At 44.7% G+C, this 13926-nt stretch overlaps 1 protein-coding gene across 6 annotated transcripts in view; it reads left to right on the plus strand.

The window, feature by feature from the left end:
* Positions 1–11313, plus strand: part of FGF18 (fibroblast growth factor 18) — a 142201-nt gene extending 130888 nt beyond the window's left edge. For all 6 annotated transcript variants that reach the window (XM_079970080.1, XM_079970081.1, XM_079970084.1 and 3 more), the window contains one exon: positions 10245–11313. In XM_079970080.1, coding sequence (XP_079826206.1) covers positions 10245–10511 — 267 coding nt within the window. In that variant the 3' untranslated portion in view covers positions 10512–11313. The remainder of the gene's footprint in view (positions 1–10244) is intronic.
* The last annotated feature ends 2613 nt before the right edge of the window (positions 11314–13926 follow it).

Genomic DNA, 13926 nt, shown 5'->3' on the forward strand with positions numbered 1-13926 from the left:
GAGCTCCCGTTGCTCGGTCCCTGCTCCTGCCAACCTAGCAGTTCGAAAGCACGTCAAAGTGCAAGTAGATAAATAAGTACCTCTCCGGCAAGAAGGTAAACGGCGTTTCTGTGCGCTGCTCTGGTTCGCCAGAAGTGGCTTAGTCATGCTGGCCACCTGACCTGGAAGCTGTACGCCGGCTCCCTCGTCCAATAAAGTGAGATGAGGGCCGCAACCCCAGAGTCAGCCACGACTGGACCTAATGGTCAGGGGTCCCTTTAGCTTTATCTCCTAATAAACACTTTTGTGTATGCAGTTTTGCCTAACATGCACATTCTGCAATGAATTTTTCTTCATGTAACACGTTTTCATATATTATTTTCACTAATATATGCATTTCCCTCACGTATTTGCATTTTTGTGAATGATTTATCTGGCTAGACAGCTGCATCTCAAAATTTGGAGAAGCGCACATTTCGAAGGATTGTTATGCTTTGCTTTGCATACTGTTTCGAGAAGTTTTAATTGGAGCAGGTTGATATTAAAAAGTGAACTGAACTGAATTTACCACCCACCCTTTTTAAAAACCAGTATAAAGAAGTGAACAGATTAGCAGGACTTGAATAAATTTAGCAGTATATGAGGGAGTAGGAGATAACTAGTAAGAAGAGTAGAACTTTGTAACTTGGAATACATGGAGGAGAGGGAAAAGAAAAGATAACAGAGAAGGAGAGGAAGTCTTTAGGTGTTTTGTTTTGTTTTGTTTCCTTAGTTTGTTGTGGTTTTGTTTTTACATTCCTTATATTCTTTACCTATTCTTTTTGAATTGTATGTAAAAACGCAAATAAAAATTACTTTTTTTTAAAAATGAACTTACCCCACCCACCAAAAAAACAACAACCCCTCAACTTGGGAGTAATTCCTCGTGAAATCTACACGACTGCCTTCAGAGTAAATGTGGATAACCTTCGGATGGCCCCATAGTTTAAGAGAAATTCTGCCGAGTGTCCTCAACTCAAGGCATTGCTTAGAAGAGAGCATTTGTGCAGTCACAACAGCCTGTCCTTTGATCCTCCAGATTAGAGAACCTAAAAACGTGAAAGCAAAGCTCCAAGTAGGCCAAATTGGACTATAAAAGGTGAGGAGAGGAGCTGGCCGATTTGCGGAATGTCAATATAAGAGTAGCAAATGTTTCAGCAGGTTTGCCTAGTCTCGGTTCAAGATGTTCCTTGTTTACTACCGGAGAGATAATTAACCAAATGCTTCGGACAAACAATCCAGTAAGTGTTCCAGGGGACTTCTCAAAGGGCACTCGCTCTTTTTCAACTCTGTTTCCTTCCTGTCGGATATGACCCATCAATGTGTGTACTTTATCCCCATTATAGATATCCCTCATTACAATGTTGTAACATAAAGTCAATGTTATCTTGCTTTTCTTTTTTTAAAAAAAGTGGCAGCCGTACAGACTTATCACCTCATTGCCCGGTAGCAATTGAAAAAATAACCCCTTTCCAAAAACAATAACAAGAACCAAGACTTCATTCTCTGCCGGCATTAAGGTTGTTCTGAAACAATAAATATATAAGAGGTGTCAGAGAGATGTGATGGCACCTCCCCTAATACAGATTGGCCGTGTTCAAATTATAGGGAATAATAAAATAATAATAATAATAATAATAATAATAATAATAATAATAAGTTTTATTTATACCCCGCCCTCCCCAGCCAAGACTGGGCTCAGGGCGGCTAACACCAGGCATAAAAACAATTGATTGAAATTCAACTTAAAAAACAAGATTAAAATACAACATTAAAATGCAGCCTCATTTCAGTGGAAACTCAGATCAAAAACTTTTTGGGGGGTGAAAACGTCAAGTCTTCACCAAGGCTAACTATGAAGACTGGTCCTACGTGGGCCAGGAAAAAGCCAGGGAAGTCCCCACATAGGAGTTCCATCACAGAAGGAGAAAGGAAAGAAAGAAAGAAAGAAAGAAAGAAAGAAAGGAAGGAAGGAAGGAAGGAAGGAAGGAAGGAAGGAAGGAAGGAAGGAAGGAAGGGAGGGGATCAAGTTGATTCCAAGCCAAAGTCTTGATTCCAAGCCAAAGTTGATTCCAAGCCAAAGTCCAGTGCCTGGAATCAACTTGATCCCCTCCCCCTCTTTCTTTTTTTCCTTTCTCCTTCTGTCTTACACAACTCTGTCTTACAGGCCGTGTGAAAAGAAATCAGATCCTGCAGGGCCCTGGCCAAAAGGCTGTACCCCTACCCTTTGTGATGTGCCCTCCTAGCTGCTGCTTTTAGTAGGTTACAGAGGCATAGTTTGGCTTTAGTTGGAGGGGGTCAGGAGCAGAGTTTATGGCTTTCAGGAAGGATCTCCTAAGCTTTCTCCCCATAATTGAAATACCGAGTAAAACCACCCATGGCAGGCTCACCAAGGTGCACAAGGACTGTCAAATGCTTTCTTCTCTCATCACTGTTATTCCTTTTAGCAACATCCAGCATGGTTCATGGTAAATACCGCTTTATTCTCTTTTCAGATATCATATCCTGGGCAAGCGGTTGCTACCATCTTACGGGATGGTACCAAAGTTCTTAATTCCCTGTCTCAGAAGATGAACCTATGCTGAACATAATATGCTTAACATTACAAATTGAGCGCCATTTTGCATGTTCAGACCCAGAAATCTGCCCCCTAAATAAATTCACACTTGACTCAAATTTTGGGTTTGGTTTTTGGCAGAATTTAGGCCACAACTTTATTGATTTCAGAAACTGACTGGTTGCATAGGCTCTGGTTCAACTAGCGCCCTGCCATGCAGGTAGCACTGACCCAGGGTTCCAGCATAGGTCAGTCAAGGGTGAACACCTGGATAAGCGGAAAGCCAGGAACTGGCTATCTCCGCCACCCAAATGTTCCCCTGGACTCAGGCACGGGCACAACCCCCTCTCAGGGGTTGACCAAAATCAATGAGTCCCTGGATTCCTTTAACGGAATACCCTTCACATAGGGATGGCGAGAGCATTCTCCCATCCCTATCACCTGAACCAGAGCCTATCCACAACCTTACAAGTTGTGATGATTTGCTACGTGGCAGGCGAAACCCAAATGGCACCAGCCAATCAGCTAAGTGGGGAAAATCCCTGCTGTGCCTCTGTCCTAACGACAGACGACACACAACGGCATAGCAAGGTCAAGCACAAAGCCCTTAAAGTAGGGAGAGGTGGGCGGATATTCTGAATGCACATGCTGAAAGAGGAAGCTCTGGGTCACATGCATGGGCATAAATAGGTCCCTTGAACCGTTTGGACTGCGTCCCATTGGCCACATTGCACCCAGCTACGAGGGACCTGCCAATGGGGTGTTGTGGCTGACCAATCGTAACCACCCACAACACAGGGTGTCGGTTTTCCAGGTCTCACCGCAGTATGTGCCCTCTTTAAGGGAGGATGTTGCAGTGGCAGCATCCAAGCCACCAGGACCCTAGGGAATATCAGCATCGCCCTTGAGCCAGTGTCACCAACTGGACTCATGCACTTCAACCCCGACTGGGCTAGGTGAGCTGGGTAGCACTTCCAGAGACCACCTTCTGCACAGGAACAGGTCAAAGTGCTGTGGACTCACAGCTTAGAGTTGTGAGCACTGGATTCACTTCTACAATACAGTCGTCGCACAGCAGAGTATAGCAGAGTCTAGCAGTGTATAAACGACTCGGAGAGCAGCTCTGTAGAATATCTTCTTTTATTCTATAACTACAACTATAATACAAAACTATATACAGAGCTAAATAGGTCTAAGCATAAATGAATGCTGCACTGAGTGTCTGCAGCTGCTCTTAGCAGCAACCTTATCTCTACACACAATCTCTAACACTCAGTCTCTCTCTCTCTCCGACACACTGACTGACTGACTGACTGACTGACTGACTGACTGACTGACTTGGTGCTGGAGCTGAATAAGTAGAAAGCAGAACACTGCTCCTCCTCTCTGGAGAATCAGCAGACTCGTCAGGAGATTCTTGGATATGGGAAGGGTGAAATCTCCTCAGGGAAATGCCGTTTCCCAGAAAATGTGGCTCAGAATACGGATGCCAAGTGTCTATCTGTAAACTACTTGACCCAGAGCTCTTTGTACTTAGGAAGCTGCTGTGAGCATGCTCAGCAATGTCGAAATGTGGCCGCACCACAGGTGTACGTATTGACATTGAGCTTGTTGTTTTCATCACCAGGGAAAAGTGCCCTAAAACTGTTCCCTCCAGCTCTTGCTATGCTAATCATTGCAAAACGAATGTTCGAGAACTGAAATTCATTCTACCTTCTCATTTGACAAAGACAACTGACATCATTAAAGGATGTGCCATTTCCTCCTTCAAATTACATACCGTATTTTTCGCCCCATAGGACGCACCGGCCCATAGGACGCACCAAGTTTTTTTGGGGGGAAATAAAGGGGAAAAAAAATTATTTCCCCCCCAGGCGATTGTGGGGCCAGCAGCGCTCTTCTCCCCGCTGCCCGCCTGGAGACCAGGTCCGGGGACAGCGGGAAGACACGCTGCGCCTCCCAGCTGTCCCCGCAGCTTGCGGGGCTGGCGGCAGGGAGAAGCATGCGTCTCCCCGCCGTCAGCCTCCAAACCACATCGGGAGACAGTGGGATGGTGGCGTTCCGCCTCCCCGCTGTCCCCCGACCTTGTGGGGCTGGCGCTGCGGCACCGACCCCTCTCGCTCTCTAGGCTTCAGCGAAAGCCTGCATTCACCCCAGAGGACGCACACACATTTCCCCTTCATTTTTGGAGGGGGAAAAGTGCGTCCTATAGGGCGAAAAATACGGTATAATCATTGATTAATTTTTTTAGGGGGTCAAGTTACAGTTTATCACAGTTCTGTGTTGGCTATTTGCAGTATGGTAGCGCTGCAGAGAGCTTGCTGGGTAGACCATGTATTAAAAAGGGACTCAAAAATAACTTAAACAAGGTTTTAATAAGAAAAACAAAAACTCCATTTACACTAAATACATCAACAAACCAGACCCAACCACCAACCCATCCCCCAGGGTAATGGGAGAGCTAGGTGCTGCTCCTTATATACTACACCCAATTGCTGACACTGCTTAATCAATACAACTCAGCAGCACCTGCTATGTTTCACAGCTGTAAAGCTGGGTCTCGTTATTTTGCTCTGGCCCTTGCTCTGGCCCCTTAAAGACATACACATCGAGTGGAACAATGATGAACCTTTACATTTAAAGAAACCATTCAACATTCTGAACTGATTCAAAACCACTTCGGCTGGATTTCCCTCACCTAAGTAAAGAACGAGATAGTATTTATAGGATGATGATGATGATGATGATGATGATGATATAATTCATTATTTATACCCCGCCCATCTGGCTGGGTTTCCCCAGCCACTGTGGGCGGCTTCTGACAGAATATTAAAAATACAATTAAAACATCAAACATTAAAAAATTCCCTAAACAGGGCTGCCTTCAGATGTCTTCTAAAAGTCAGATACAGTGGTACCTCGGGTTACATACACTTCAGGTTACATACACTTCAGGTTACAGACTCCACTAACCCAGAAATAGTACCTCGGGTTAAGAACTTTGCTTCAGAATGAGAACAGAAATCATGCTCTGGTGGCACGGCAGCAGTTAGAGGCCCCATTAGTTAAAGTGGTGCTTCAGGTTAAGAACAGTTTCAGGTTAAGAACGGACCTCCTAGTCTTCATAACCCTGTACTTTCTTCCAGAAGGCAGAAGCTGAAAGATATCATTTCCGGGTTGTGCACTATCCTGCACTATCTCTGCAGCTTTCTTATGGCACCCGGAAGCATAGATTTGATCCAAGGTGGGAAGAGTGCACCCAATTATTCTCTCCGGAGTCTTTACAACCCTGGACAGCATTGTTTTCCCCCTTACCGTGCAGCTCCCAAACCACACACACAGACCATAAGTTAATAGACTCTCAACAGTACAATGGCAAAATGCCAGGTCCTTTGAGAGATTTTTTTCCGGATGATTCTCAGAAAATATGCAGCTGCCACCATGGTTAAGAGCATGAGGGAGGTTGGAGGGAAGATCTTCTCCCTGTTGTTCCCCTCATACTTGCAAGCCTACCTCATACTGAACCTTTTCACTCCACCTGCGAGCCTGCCTACCTCCATCTGCCTCTGGTTCCCTCCTCTGAGCTCATCCACCAACCTGCTTGTTTGCCCCCTGCCCCCCGCCAGCTTGGCCAAATCATAGCTCAGGCGAACATCAGAGGAACAAGCGGGGCAGTAGAGGGCAGCTCACCAGTAACCTTCCTGCCCCAGCCTGTCCTTGCTGCTCTTCTGTGACTTGCCTAAACCACCTGCTTCCTTGCTCACCTGCATGTCTACAAAACCTGCCTGCTGCTCTGCCATCATGCAGCAGTCCACGTGACCGCCTGTTGGTGGCCGTGGGGACTGCAGCATGACCACGTCCCTACAATCTTATTATATACTAATTAAGGATTGCACGGGGCAATCCTATACATGTCTACTGAGAAGTTCACCCCATTGAGTTCAACAGGATTGCTTCCCAGGCAACATTGCAGTCTAAAATTTCTTAATGGGTAGGAGAGTTGAGTTATAAACCAGAGACTGGTTCTAGGAGAAATCAAGAACACTTTTTCTACTGAACTTCCTTCTAAAAGCGGAAGTGCTAAGGGCATAATCCTTGAACAAGCCTGATTTGAGACATCCTTCATTTCCAGTAAAGGTACTAAGCATTTGTCCTAGACCAGTATTTGATTGAATTTGCATTTTGGTTATATTTGTACGGAGATCTGACTCAATTCTTCTATTCTGTTTTCTTTCTTTTTTAAAAAACCTCATTTAATCCAGGACTCAAAAGATAGCAATCATGTCAGCAATGGTAGTGTTTTCATAGTTTTGAAGTTTGCTGATTTGGCAGTATTAGGAAAAGCTTGACTGTGCTAAGTTGTCAGACCAAAGGAGAGATGACAGATTGCTCCAGATCTCTGGAATCATAACACTATGGTTCCCCTGTATATTTCCGGCAGAGAAGCAATCGATCCATTCCAGAGGCATGCTGAATATTTTTTTTTCTTGGCTCCAATTTGGCAGAAACAAATCCTGAAATCCATTTGTGCTATTCAGCACAAAGCAAGACAATTATTACGTTTATCTGAAGCAAGTCCAACATTTGCTCCTCAAATACATGATTGACTTTGATCTCTTCACTCAGTGTATACAAATCCTTCAATGCATATGTTTGGTGGCTAATACCATTTCCCAGGCTCAGACCCTAACCTTGCCTGATTCCAGTACTTCAACCTCTTATCATTGGGGTTGCAGAACTCTTCGCTCATTGCCTCCAAACCCAGATATTTAGCAGAAAATACACAGTTTTGTTATTTTTTAAAAAGCAAGACACATCAGGAGACTTTTTATTTCAAGCTTAACTTCACATATGATTACAACCACTTAGGATTTGATGAAATTTAAGCAGAGGAGGAAACAGCCAGCCGTGGAAGCAGATCCTTACAGGCCTAAAATGTTTGGCTGTCTCTCCAGCCATGGTTGGCAGCCCTGATGCAGTTACAATTTCATGCATGATGTGCTGGACTGATTTTCAAATAACAGTCAAAAGGAGCCTTTGCGTTTGACTATATTATACATATTGTAACAGTCTTATATACAGGGTTGTGTATACTCTGTGCTAAACAAAGAGACAAGCCAGGTACATTATGTGGCCAGGCAATCAAAATTCTGCTTGAAGAACAGCTAGATTCTGCAACCTGTGTATGTTATGGACAGTTGCATGAATTTTCCATTGTTCACAAAATATATTCTGCATTTTGTTCTTGTTGCTATTTTCTATTTGATTGGGCCTTTTGAGTATAACTGGCATTTTTAAAAATGGTTTTACAGCTTTTGCAGTCTCTTTTATTGCTTTTACATCTGATTTTGTGATCTTTTTATTTTTACAGAGTTCTACTGCTGAGTATAGGGACGCGGGTGGCGCTGTGGGTTAAACCACAGAGCCTAGGACTTGCTGATCGGAAGGTCGGCGGTTCGAATCCCCGCGACGGGGTGAGCTCCTGTTGCTCGGTCCCTGCTCCTGCCAACCTAGCAGTTTGAAAGCACATCAAAGTGCAAGTAGATAAATAGGTACCGCTCCGGCGGGAAGGTAAACGGCGTTTCCGTGCGCTGCTCTGGTTCGCCAGAAGCGGCTTAGTCATGCTGGCCACATGACCCGGAAGCTGTACGCCGGCTCCCTTGGCCAATAAAGCGAGATGAGCGCCGCAACCCCAGAGTCAGCCACGACTGGACCTAATGGTCAGGGATCCCTTTACTGCTGAGTATGCAAAAGTGTATCGCTAGCTGCTCTGTGCTCCCATATAGTGGTGCAATTTTTTTATTTTTTTTGCATAAATATAGTTTTGCTAGTCATAAATGAGCCAGGCCAATGAACCTCCCCAACTACTGAGACCCCACCCCCCAAAAAACACACCTGGCTCCTTCTTTGACCTCTTAATATTTCAGTTGGCATTTCACCCTAACACCTTTAAGCATTCTTTCATAGCTGTAAAGGCCACAAACTTACTTTTCAACAAGAAAAAAAAATTAGGAAGAGGCTTAATTTATTCTGCACTCCCACAGAAATTGTGTCCTCCTCACAGAGAGAACGTGTTGCAGTGAGATCATCAGGATCTCACCGCTTGTGTGGGTGGGAGCGATTGGATAGCCACAACAACCCAATTGGTGGTCCCTCGGTTGCTGGGGTAATTCTGGCCATTGGGATTGTCCATGCATTAGCCGAGGGACCTATATGTACCGCTGCACATTGCGTTGAGCTTCCTCTTTTCACCTTGTGCATTGGATCACCCGCTCACCCTCCCTATATTTATGGTCCATTTTGACCTTGCTATGCCATTGTGGGTCGTCTGTTTTTGGGACAGGGGCCCAGTAGGAATTTCCCCATTTGGCGGATTGGCTGGTGCCACTTGCCGCGTAGCAAATCACCACACCTTTGTAAGGTTTGGCGGTTAGACATTGGTTCAATGTGGAGGGGAGGAGAGGTTGTCACACCTGCCACTCCAATGCACAATGTTTTTGTCTGATCCCCTTCCAGGGGTTAGGGCCACACCAGAGCCCCTGGGAGCACTTGAGGGTAAGCTTGAGACTGCGCCTGCTTCAATGCCCCCCCCCCGACAATGTTTACCTGTACAGTGGTACCTCGGGTTACAGACGCTTCAGGTTACATACGCTTCAGGTTACAGACTCTGCTAACCCAGAAATATTACCTCGGGTTAAGAACTTTGCTTCAGGATGAGAACAGAAATCGAGCTCCGGCGGTGCGGCAGCAGCGGGAGGCCCCATTAGCTAAAGTGGTGCTTCAGGTTGAGAACAGTTTCAGGTTAAGAACGGACCTCCGGAACGAATTAAGTACTTAACCCGAGGTACCACTGTACTGACCTCTGCTGGTGTCCAGTTGTCAGTGCTGCCCTGCTGAGGTCAGGGGCAGCTAGTCGGGAACCAATGCCTAAACAAACCACTCACAATCTGTAATCAATAAAGTTGTGGCCAAAATTATGTCAACAACCTTAAACTAAATTCTGTGTCAATTGTGTCTTTATTTATTGGGGGAGGTCTTGGGATCTTAACACGCAATCATGGCATACAAGCAGCCCTTCTTATTAGAATAAATGGCTCAGGATGGCAATACCTCAATGACCTCCTCTCTCCATATGAACCTACTCAGAACCTGAGATCATCTTCTGAGGCCCTTCTTCGTGTGCCTCCTCCATGAGCGGTCCGGAGGGTGGCAACACAAGAATAGGGTCTTCTCTACAGTGGCTCCCCATTTGTGGAATGCTCTCCCCAGGGAAGTTATATATATACCTTTAGGCACCAGGCAAAACTGTTCTTCTTCAACTAGGTCTTTGGCTAATTGACATCCAATGCCCTTTTAAAATGTGTTGGGGAGGTGGGGAGTTATTTGGTTGCTCTTGTTTTTGTTTTTATCATGTATTTTGCATTTTGATTTCATGCTGTGAACTGTCCTGAGACCTGCGAGTATAGGGCAGTATACAAATTTTAATAAGGAAAAAGATAATAACGTAATAAGCAAGACCAAATCGTCCTTATCTTCCTCTCCTTCTATAGAACCAGCTATAGGAATGGGCACGGCCATTGATGTTCCCAGAATGAAGTGTACTTTGGTCAACTGGCTGTGTGAACCATTTGCCATTTTTGTTGACTTTCTCTTCCTATTTCATTTTCAGCCGGACGGCACCAGCAAAGAGTGTGTCTTCATCGAGAAGGTCCTAGAGAACAACTATACGGCGCTGATGTCGGCAAAGTACACGGGCTGGTACGTCGGCTTCACTAAAAAGGGGAGGCCCCGAAAAGGGCCCAAGACACGGGAGAACCAGCAAGACGTTCATTTTATGAAAAGATACCCAAAGGGTCAAGTGGAATTACAGAAACCTTTCAAGTATACGACAGTGACCAAGAGGACTAGGAGAATACGACCCACCAACCCCAGTTAAAAGATAGACAAAGACAGTGTCATGCAAATGAACTACAAAAGATAGACTGTTCCAGAGAAATATTTTTACACTAAAAATAAGGGAGAAGCTCTATTTTTGTACATTGTGTTGATTTTTTTTTTAAAGACTGGATTGAAAAAGAAAAGAAAAGAAAAACCCACTGGGGGAGCTGTAAAAGATTTATTGTGACTTGAAGACAAACAAAAATGAATGGCTCTATTTAAACTGACTTCCCCCCTTCCCCTCCCCCTTCTGTGGATTGACATATAGGTGCTTAATTCTCTTTTTGGAATGGGTGACTTTTCCAAGCCAATCCCTAGAGGGGAACGAGTTCACCTTAAAATAAGAGTAGAAACCAAAACCACAAACCAAAGAAAACCAACGCTCACCTTTCCCAAAGTCCCCGAAACAACTTGGATAATTCTCTGGTGTTGCGGTGATCTCTTTTTATTGTCTGCTGCGATCTTGAACGAGACAAGATGGTCTGCAAATCAGTCATTGAGCTTCCGTAGAGGGCTCAGTACCTCAGTCCTTTGTAACCCTTTCTGACGACATAAGGTGTCACGGCTCTGTGATCCTGCAATTGTTTCGCTCACTTCTGGAGAATGCTGCTATCGACCTTCAAGTGACTAAGTAAAATAACCTAATACACCAATGATAAGGGAATATTTTAAAACCAGCTCTATTATATATATAAATATATATTATATATATAAGCTATTTATTTCACCTCTCTGTATATTGCAGTTCCATGAACCAAGTATTACTGCCTCAACAATTAAAAAAAGAATTATTTAAAACACATACATGCATTACTGCTGTTCACCTCTCCCTCCCGCAACCTCAGCTTTTCACTGAACGACACTTGCCACCTGGGGTTGAGTTCACGGGGATTAGGTTATCCAGACTAGAGTTCAGAATTTATTATCAGACGTGCCAGGAGCTCAGTTGCTCTTTTCCTGGATTGTAGAATGGGTTTTTTATTTTTCATTTTCAAATTCTGTAATTTTGACTTCCTGCAAAATGTCCTGCCTTGTCGAAGTATGGGCGGAGTTTAAAAATGCGGCATGCGAAGGATTCTTGTTTTGTGAATTTGCTCTCGCAGACACCTTGTTTTGCCTGTGCCAAGCTGCCCTGGGCGCAACATGGTATTAAATGCTAAGCAGGGTTGTGGGATTCACTCATATGGCATTCCTTCAGTTGCCCTAGGTGGGTTCTTGGGCAGCCAGAGGTGGCCTGATTCCTCTGTCTGAGCTGGAGCCAACCAGTGTTGGGAAGAACTGCCATAAAGAACAGGAGACGCTGTTGGAGGGTTGTGTTAAATCGACTCCGCCGACTAAATGTGTGTTAGGATGCTCAGCGTGTCAGTCGTTGCCACCTTCTGCAAATGGCTGCCAGTTCTCCACCCCATTCTGGGAAGACATTTACGGGGATATAAGCGCCATTGGGGGTGGGTGGGGCAAATCACTTGCCTCTGAGTGTAAATGTATTTAGGATTGACGCGAAAGTCCAGCGTAAGCTGTATAGTCCATATGTAAGCTATAATGGGGAGTGCACTAGAACCAGCCGTGTCCCTAAGATGGGGGCAAAGGGACAGCCAGACTAGGTGACAAAGGGGCCGGGAAAGCTATTGTGCTTACCTTTGGAAGTTTATGTACTTTGTTTGAAATGCACTCTTAGTCAAAAGCCTTTTAAAATAAACTTTATTTTCCTTAAATAAGAATAAAAAAAGATATTTGTGATTGTTCAGAATACATATATGGCGTTAGCAATTCTAGCAAAGAGAGAAAAGTTGTATCAGGGAAACTATTCACTTGTGTAAAGGTAAAGATGGTTAAGTCCAATCAAAGGTGACTATGGGGTTGTGGCGCTCATCTCACTTTCAGGCCGAGGGAGCCGGTGTTTGTCCACAGACAGCTTTCTGGGTCATGTGGCCAGCATGACTAAACTGCTTCTGGCGCAACGGAACACTGTGACAGAAACCAGAGCACACGGAAACGCCATTTATCTTCCCGCCACAGCAGTACCTATTTATCTACTTGCATTGGTGTGATTCTGAACTGCTAGGTTGGCAGAAGGTGGAACAGAGCAACGGGAGCTCACCCCATCACGGGGATTTGAACTGTCAACCTTCTGATTGGTGAGCCCAAGAGGCTCAGTGGGTTAGACCACAGTTACTTCCTTCCTGTCTCATATTCCCACCTCTCTTTTCCAAGGTCTTCAGGTGATTTCCCACCCCAAATTATGGTTTCCCTCTCTTCACACCGATGCAACAGCGGCAATCAATATGTAAAAAAAGGTTTCTGTACATGATTTGTCTATAATGCAAGCCCCAAAACCACCAATGTAAGGGCTGCGGGTTTGGTGGGAAGTCCACACCCAGAAGGTGGTCCATGCATGGTGGTACTGCTGCAATAGTGGAAGAGGTAGAGTTGCTTGGTCACCTACGTGGCAGAAGAATAATTACATTGGAAACTTCAGGATGACTAATCAGGGGTCAAAGGAGAAGGGGGTGAGGAAGAAAGGGAAACTGGGACTCATACGTTGCCTTTGTGATGATACTGTTGCAGTGACATGGGCCATAGCTTGGTTGCAGAGCTCATGCTTTGAAGGCAAAGTCAATGTCTGAGGTTGACTAGGCATCTCTGATTGAATGGAAAAGACCTCTGCCCTAGACCATGGAGTGTTGCTGTCAGTTTGGACTAGACAACACTGGGGAAAACAGACCAATGGTCTATCTTTATAGGTAGCTGCTATTTCACCTTCCTCTTGAGCTAGGTGGGCAATAGCCATCACCTCCCTCCCTGTCTCATGTGGTTCTTCCATTTACTTATTAGGTCCATCCAAATCCTAACAACCACAGCTAGGTTGCCAGAGGGAGGCAGGGGTGTAGGAAAGGGGGAGCAGGGGGGTGGGTCGCCCCAGGTGCCATCATGGAGGGGGGGGTGACAAATGATCAAGGAACAATTACTGCCCTACTAGGGCGGTTCATAAAAAATGTTGCTCCAAAGGTCTTTTCTTACTACACTAGGGATTATATAGCTACATATGAAATTTCATGCATATCTGTTAATAACTTGACCCTCCTCCACGAAAATAGCTGTTTGCTTGGCCATTTTCCTACATCGTGAAGGCTGAAATTTCAACAAAGCACGTGCCTTTGCTAGACTCTTTTTAAAAAAATTATTAAATAAATAAACAATAAACATAAATAAAATAACACAAGCAAAAACAGAATCCATCCTGTAGATTTAAGTATCTTGTCCATAGTCACCTACTTGTTATCAGAGGCTCAGAATCCACATGCCTTTGTAAGAAAATATGAAATAACGTAAAACCATTTTTGAAGGCCAAAAAAAATTAAAAGATAAAAATCAGTGGGGGGGGGTGACAATAACTTTTCTGCACTGGGTAC

This window comes from Podarcis cretensis (assembly GCF_951804945.1).
Source record: "Podarcis cretensis genome assembly, chromosome: 3".
Taxonomy (NCBI): domain Eukaryota; kingdom Metazoa; phylum Chordata; class Lepidosauria; order Squamata; family Lacertidae; genus Podarcis; species Podarcis cretensis.